This window comes from Notothenia coriiceps, unplaced genomic scaffold, assembly GCF_000735185.1.
Source record: "Notothenia coriiceps isolate Sejong01 unplaced genomic scaffold, NC01 NC01_scaffold00026421, whole genome shotgun sequence".
Lineage (NCBI taxonomy): Eukaryota > Metazoa > Chordata > Actinopteri > Perciformes > Nototheniidae > Notothenia > Notothenia coriiceps.
Genome location: NW_011359122.1, coordinates 1,584,345 through 1,592,681, shown reverse-complemented (window position 1 = coordinate 1,592,681; position 8,337 = coordinate 1,584,345). Strand labels below are relative to the sequence as shown.

At 42.0% G+C, this 8,337-nt stretch overlaps 1 protein-coding gene across 2 annotated transcripts in view; it reads left to right on the top strand.

Annotated features, from left to right (window-relative positions):
* The window catches only part of smurf1 (SMAD specific E3 ubiquitin protein ligase 1), a 30,196-nt gene that overhangs the window by 10,245 nt on the left and 11,614 nt on the right, over positions 1–8,337 (top strand). For both annotated transcript variants that reach the window (XM_010784487.1, XM_010784486.1), the window contains exons 2-10: positions 544–582; positions 1,444–1,552; positions 1,838–1,971; positions 2,061–2,126; positions 2,263–2,338; positions 3,455–3,666; positions 3,943–4,027; positions 4,352–4,498; positions 5,249–5,480. In XM_010784487.1, the coding sequence (XP_010782789.1) occupies positions 544–582; positions 1,444–1,552; positions 1,838–1,971; positions 2,061–2,126; positions 2,263–2,338; positions 3,455–3,666; positions 3,943–4,027; positions 4,352–4,498; positions 5,249–5,480 (1,100 nt within the window). The remainder of the gene's footprint in view (positions 1–543; positions 583–1,443; positions 1,553–1,837; positions 1,972–2,060; positions 2,127–2,262; positions 2,339–3,454; positions 3,667–3,942; positions 4,028–4,351; positions 4,499–5,248; positions 5,481–8,337) is intronic.

The window sequence follows — 8,337 nt, the reverse complement described above, 5'->3', positions numbered from 1 at the left end:
TGTGTTGTTTTAAGTCTTGTGCAGTGACCGAGAATGAAAAACGCCACCATACAGGCAGCCTGGCAAACAAATAACAAGAAATCACACGCACGCACGCACGCACGCACGCACGCACGCACACACACACACACACACACACACACACACAAAATAAAGGAAATACTTATTGCACGATTAGGAACTCTCAAAAGTGTAGTTTTGCTTTCTGGATCCACAAAGATGATGTGGCAGCGAAGGCTGTGTGTGTGTGTGTGTGTGTGTGTGTGTGTGTGTGTGTGTGTGTGTGTGTGTGTGTGTGTGTGTGTGTGTGTGTGTGTGTGTGTGTGTGCCTTCCTGACAGCAGCGTATACTTTACTGCCCATTCTCCTCCTGCAAGTCACATAAGTTCTCCTGCTCATTACCATCTTCTGGCATTCATATATTATCCTGAGCAGCGTTCTTCCTCCTCACTGTAGATTTATACCAGCCTACACACACCCTGAGATCATTTACATATTTGCGTGTGCGGCATTTTGTTCATAATGATTTTCTATTCTTTTGCAGTATTATGTGCCAAGAACCTCGCAAAGAAAGACTTCTTTCGTAAGTATTAAGATGTGCATGATTTGACCGTGATGACGGTTGGGTTACATGATGAGATGAAGTGTTTCAATAAGGGTCTGTGTGTGACATCAAAACCAACTCTGGAAACACATGGAGCGGTGCAGCGATGACATATTTGTGTAGGTGGAACGGGAAGTTGGCATCTCAATGGTTCCCTTGACAAAAAGTCAATCTGATTTTGGAATATTGCAGAAATTAAGACTCCTAGCAAACAGGAGCTTCTGATACTTACACGTTCTGTTCAGCAGGATAATCTCCACAAATCACACGCTAAAGGCGGCTAACATTCGGCTTGATGGCGTTTAGAAGTCTTTAGCAACTTGGGTTAGGATTAGGGTTCTACTGACGTGTTTTACGTTCTAGAACAAAATAGAAAGATATTTCACCCTTGTGTTCGCCACAGAACTCTAATATTGGCCCTAAAACCAAAAACACATAAAAAAAAAAATGGTGACTTGAGACAAGGGCACCCGAACTGCTAACTCATTTCCCAGTTTAACGACTCTATTGCCATTCCCTCAGTGGCTGTTTGTCATGACCATATCTTTGTTTTAATTTCATCCACTTTTATGAAATCATGCGCTGCCCAAAAAGCAGATGAAATATGCTGTTATTGGTTTAGAGCTTTTAAACTGGAGGCTGTTCTTAGTAAAAGTAGAGATACTAAGAGTAATCTGCTGAATGTCTGCAGCAATAGAGAGCTCTGCTTTGTTGTAGAGATATGTTATCTGCATCACTTCAGCCATTTGAGATATTGCTAATAACTAGATGCTATCTCATTGGGTTTCACCGTGACGGATACAAGCTATTAATCTGAGCTGTGTGTGTGTGTGTGTGTAGGACTACCGGATCCCTTTGCCAAGGTTGTGGTGGATGGATCGGGTCAATGCCACTCTACAGACACAGTCAAGAGCACACTGGACCCCAAATGGAATCAGCACTACGACCTGTGAGTCTACCGCCACACAACCACAGCTACTGTGCACTTAAATACATGTTTCCTTACTGGTTTTGAAATTGAAGAATATACTTCAAAGATGTCTATTATTCTCAAACAATCACACAGGCACATTCTGTCTTACAAAAAGGGAGACTTTAAATTCAGGGCTGCATCTCACGGTTATTTTCAACTTCTCTGTTTATAATTATTTAAAGGTTGAGAGACAAAACCTTATATTTTTGACACCAGACTTAAACATAAAGTAATTTTGTGAATCTAACATCTGTTTTTCAGCTACATCGGAAAAACAGACTCCATCACGATCAGCATATGGAACCACAAAAAGATCCATAAACGGCAGGGGGCGGGCTTCCTGGGCTGCATACGACTGCTTTCTAACGCCATCAGCAGGCTAAAAGACACGGGATGTAAGTTTCTCTTTTCTGTGGGATCTTTAAAAGTACACATTCATGCAAAAAAATCCTCTGGTTTACATTTCCCTTTCCTTCCTTTCCAGACCAGCGACTAGACCTCTGTAAGCTGAACCCCTCGGACAGTGACGCAGTGCGGGGGCAGATCGTAGGTAAGGGTTGGACACACAGACACATCATCTACAAATGACCTGCCTCACCTCGCCCCCGGAGTAACTTCTGTTTGGCTGCGTGAATATTCTGCCCTCTGTCGCTCCTCTGACCTTTTGACCTCCCGCTTGTGTTCAGTGAGCTTACAGACGCGAGATCGCATCGGCAGCGGTGGCCCTGTGGTGGACTGCAGGGGACTGCTGGAAAATGACGGGTGAGTGCACTGCCAGACCTCAGGGACACAACCTCACGGAAAAATCTAATCTTGTCGTGACACTGTTGATTGTTTACATATGTTTGATGGGCTTTTCTGTTATGCTTTCTCAGCTATATTGGAAGTGATAGAGAGCCTTTGTTTTTACGTTGTTGTAAGTGTCACGATTGATGCCTTTTTCGGGGTGTTTACAAGTCTGCCGTTTGTTTGCCTTGCGCTGATTCAGGGACTGTTGGACACAGTTATTGCGTTTGCCTCTTTGGTCATTGTGTGTACACAGAAACATCCACGAGCGGTCCAGAAGCTGTAAACAAATTCATCCCTAAACACTTCCTCTCTTTTAGTTATTTTTCATTAAATGAACATGTATAGCTACAGCTAGCATCTCTACTGCGACCTTCTGATTCTTATTAGGAGACATAAGTTTGCCTTAGAAGCAGAGCTATGGATGCGTACCACCACACACTCACAAGACAGTTGCTCTTCAGATGGTGCATCAGGTAAATGTGATTAGAGTGGAAGCCGAACGTCACCACCGGGGGTCTTGCCCTGTTTGTTTCGCCCCACTTCTGATTGGATTGCTGCTTTCACACATGCTCAATCGAGCTGAACCTGGTGTTGACACTCTAACCCTCGTCCAAACCAGCTAGGTCTACATTCATCTTTAATGAAACAACACTGATATTTACTTTTCAATCAATGAAAAAGGAAACCGTGTCGTATATCAATCTTGAAGTATAGAAACATATTAAATACCTTTTTCGTGAAGAAGTTAAACGATGTTCGTTCTAAAAATATTCCCACATTTAGCCCAAAGATCTCCTAAGAGTTGTGCAAGTGGGTTGAGAGTTTATGACTGCATACTGCTTACATACAACTAAGGTAATTCTCATGCTCATAAAACACTCATGCTAATAACTTGTCTCTCCTTCGTCATGTTGGCATCCCTTGAGAAGTTAAACTGAGACTTGTTTTGGGAGCTTGTTGTTGTGCAGTATCACTTAAGTTATCATTTGTTTGATCCTCTTCCAAAGATCAAAACAAAAGCAGTGGACTTATCATGTGCTTCAGGAAAACAGTGACTTCAGTGACGTGTGTGTGTGTGTGTGTGTGCAGGCCTGTGTTTGAGGGATGCTTCAGTGAAGAGCCGCTGCCCTACTCGGACCCCACCGGGGCAGCGGGAGGCGGGAACTGTCGGCTCGACTCGCCCGGTCAGGAGGGTCGTCTTCAGACGCAGCGAATCAGAGGGCAGGACTCGAGAGGCCACGGACACACACCCCAAAACAGACCGCACGGACACCAGCCGCCCGACCTGCCGGAGGGATACGGTCAGTCAAACATTTAGAATAGATTAGAGAATAATCCTTTATTGTCATTATACAGGTGAGATGAGTAGAGCTACTCCTTTTTGCCATCAAAAACACAACGAGACGTACAAACAACAAACATTCATACTTCAATATGCAGATAAAGTTAAAGTGCAGGAATATATCAGTTTAAGTCAAATATATGTTTGAATGTGTATTTCTCTTTAAAACATCTCATGTTGTATTTATTCATATGAAGTCATTTAACACCTTTTTTTCTTCTTCTTTTTCAAACAGAACAAAGAACGACGGTGCAGGGCCAGGTCTACTTCCTTCACACACAGACGGGCGTCAGCACCTGGCACGACCCTCGAATACCGCGGTACGTTTACAAATCACTTCACTCGAGTCCAAGCTAAACCTGAAAGGAGGCGAGGCTTCAATAAACCCCGCTGACTATGGAGAAGGATTCAATAGAAATACAAAGCATTACATTGGATTTCAAAAAGTGTGCAGCAACCTTGCTCTGCAGTAATAACACCAACAGATTAAGGGAAAATCACCAGGTTGTTTTTCTTAAGCGCTGGGGTTTAGTTGGGGGTTAAGAACAGTATGCAGGGTCAGAAAAGTTAAAGAGGCCTGGCTGCTGCTGCTGCTGAGGATTCCGGCTGCTTTTTGAAGTTTGGCTGCTTGCTTCCTGCTGCAGGGATCTGGCCAGTGTGAGCTGTGAGGAGCTGGGCCCGCTGCCGGTGGGCTGGGAGGTCCGCAGCACCGTGTCGGGGCGGATCTACTTTGTGGACCACAACAACCGAACCACACAGTTCACAGACCCGCGCCTACACACCATTATCAGGTATACTTACACATCGGAAACAGAGTGGTGCAGGGATGGCGTGTTTTTGTAGGCCAACCCGGAAGTTAGCATAGCCAAGGTTGCATCAAATAAAAACGAATTAGAATTTTCCATCGGATTTTATGCAACCATTAGGCTACTAAGGAACTACAGCGCGGTCACGTGACTTCATATCATCACCGCTAAGCTAAATGTGGCTAATGTTAGACGTGATGACGTTTAGTCGTCTCATTTAGACTCATGTTAGCAACCGCTGTTTTCGTTAAATGTAAAATCTTCAGACATCCACCAGTGGGATTTTAACTGACGTATTTTAAGTCGTAGGACAAAACTCGAAAATCCTATAAGTTTGTGTTTCCAACAAACCTTATTTCAGCATCTAAATAACGACACAGTAAAAAAACAATGACTTAAAGACCATCTAACCAGAAGTGTTGAAATGCTAACTAATTTCCGGGTTAAGGACTCATTCCTGCACTCTATGCTCTCTTGTATCCCTCACGGCACCATCAATGTACATCTTGGTGGCAGACATTCATAACGCGGACCAAATAAGACTAATCTGTGGTTAATCTGTTAGGCTGGACTCAGGCTGGTTCTGAACACGACCTGTTAATAATCGTGTGTAAACAGAAATGCAGGCTTATAGATTTAGCCGCTCCGGCTGCATGCACTGTGTGTAATCCAGTTCCTTCAAATCTGACTTTCTGACATGTTTTCATTTTCCCATGTCCTTCTTCCCACCTCCAGCCAGCAAAGCCAAGCGAAGGAATCCTCGCAAGCCCCCCAGATGGAGGTGGGGGGTGAGGAGGTGGGAGGCGTCGGAGTGGTCGGGGGAGTTGGAGGCGGAGATGGAGACGTGGCGGCGCGATACGAGAGAGACCTGGTGCATAAATTAAAGCTGCTCCGACACGAGCTGTCCTTACAGCAGCCTCAGGCCGGACACTGTCGCATCGAGGTGTCCAGAGAGGAGATCTTTGAGGTGGGTGTGGANNTGTGTGGGGGGGGGCTCCTGTGGAATTCATACACAGCTGTCACAACAACCATATTTGCTATTTATTTAACTGTATAAGAACACAAAAGCTGCTCCGATTGTGCACATGTGAATCGCTCCATCAAAATCACTCTGCTGTAGAAACGGCTATTTTGAGAGAAACAAGGATTCATGTAATAAACTCATGCTAGGCAAGGCAAGTTTATTTATATAGCACTTTTCTGTACGCGACAATTCAAAATGCTTTACAAAACAAATTAAAAGACTTTTTAGGAATAAATACATTAAAAACACATTATATAATTTTACAACAGACATTACAAAGCAAAGATAATACAAATAAACACCACAGGTATACAATACATGTTTAAAAGGCCTACTGTAGTGTGAATATGAGCAGCTCAATTAAAAGCAGCCAAAGAGATATGTTTTTAGTCTCGATTTAAAAATAGTAAGCGTTTCTGCGGACGTGCATGATTTGGGTTGTTTGTTCCAGATTGTCGGGGCATAACAGCTAAATGCTGCCTCTCCATGTTTTGTTTTTACTCTTTGACCCGATAGAGGACCCGTCCCAGAAGACCTGAGGCACCTTGATGGCTCGTAATTATGCAGGAGTTCAACAATATACTTTGGTCCTAAGCCATTTATTGATTTAAAAACTAGCAATAGTACTTTAAAATCAATTCTTTGGCCGACTGGAAGCCAATGTAAAGATTTCAGAACCGGACTGATGTGATCCACTCTTTTAATGCGTTCTGAATCAGCTGCAGCTTTCTGATGGATTTCTTTGTCAGCCCTCGAGCCCTGTGAATACACTATTGCAGTAGTCGAGTCTACTAAAGATAAAAGCATGGACAAGCTTTTCTAAGTCCTGTTGTGACATTAGTTTGTTTTGTTATGGTCACTTTGGTGTTTTGGTTGATTCTAAACAAAGCCTTCAGGATATGAAACTCTTATCCCTATTTTCGGAAGATAAATACATTGTACATACACCAGGGTTCTTACGGTCATTACAAACCTGGAACAGTCATGGAAATTCAAAAAGCAAATTCCAGGCCCTGGAAAAGTTCTGGAAAACAATATTTCTCCCAAAGCTTTGGAAAAGTCATGGAAATGTAACTAAAGTTGCATCAAATATAATTTATATTTGATCTAATCGCCGAAATAGTAATATATAACTATAATGATTATAAATACTGTATCNATGCAAAAGTTAATGATTGTGCTATGTCATAAATAATAGTAATATCATAATGATGTAAAGCCGCTAATCTTATTTTATATTTACTATAAATTACGTTGAAACTCAGAGATGTAAAGGCGACTGAAAAAGGTTTTGACAGCCTTTTGTTATAACAACAAGGTTTTGAAAGAACCCGGACCTTAGTCGTAAAACTAAAGGTACTGAAAGGGTCCAACAATTACTTGGCATTTCTTGGAGACTTGTACTGGGGGACAAACCATTATTACAGTTTATTTGTGGGCGAAGTTCTTCTAAGTCTAAGACTAAGGCGGCAGAATCTTTCTTGTATTATTGAGATTATTCGTTGTTTTTCCTTTTGGTCGAGGGTTGTTTTTCGGGAGAGGAGCAGTAGTCTTGCGACTCAGTACGAATAATATCGCGTAATCCGACAATAAAACCGGAGGTCATGAAAACCTCCAGTCATAGAGTCCAGTGTACCACACACACACACACACACACACACAAACACACACACACACACACACACACACACAACGCACACACACACACACACACACAACACACACACACACACCACACACACACACACACGACACACACACACACACACACACACACACGTCACAGTGTTTTAACTGACGAGGTGTTTTGCTGGTGAGAGATTTTAGTGGCTTTATGGGTGACTGCCAACAACTTCATTTCAATGACAACTCTAAATAACAATCATACCTCAAGAAGCATGTCCTTGATCTGCTTCACCGAGATTCATTTTGAATAAAAAGCAATATCACAATAGTAACCAAAGTATTTTTACTCTCACAGTAACCTCTACTGCTTTGTATCCTCTCAGAGAACTATCCACAGTTCAAAGGCTGCTCATTTTGGTCAAACAGCAATTTGCCTATACGGTGCAACTACAAGGCTATCTACTGTATTTGAATGACAAAAGATGACACTCACCTTAAAATGTCCTTTGTATATTTCTATTTGTCTTAACTGTCGGAACTTGTCCAGGCATGTTAAGTAGGAGTGGACTTGAAATCCTTAACTCAAGGTGTAGAACAATTAAGTTATCAAGCCAATAGCATTACTTACTACAACTTGAATTTTGTTTTAAGTCAATTAACGCAGAAATCAGAGTTCAAATTACACACAATATTAAGTTGATGTAATTACCAACATTATTACGTCAACACAACTTATAAATTAATGTTTGCAACTTCAAATATTTATCTAAATCAATTAACTCACATTTTTATCTTGCAACCATGCATTTAATTAAGTGGAGGTGAAAGGTCGCCTGACTTCGTTTTTAGAGTGTATTTGATTTGTTTTAGATAGGCTCAACATGTTTCAGACCTTATTTTCCTGTTCCATGTTAAAATAAACCATTTTCAGTGGTACCGCTGAGACAGAGTCATTTTCTTGGTCATGGAAAATTAGGTAAAGGTCCTGGAGAAGTCATGGTGAAAAAGTGTATGAACCCTGTGTGTGTCTCTGATCTTGTTTATAAGATATGTAAATTATCTCGAGAACATGACGCTCGTATACAAGATGTCTCCTGACGGAAACAACAACGTGACGTCCATACTTGCCAACCTTGAGACCTCAGAAATCGGGAGCATTTCAAAATGCAAAATG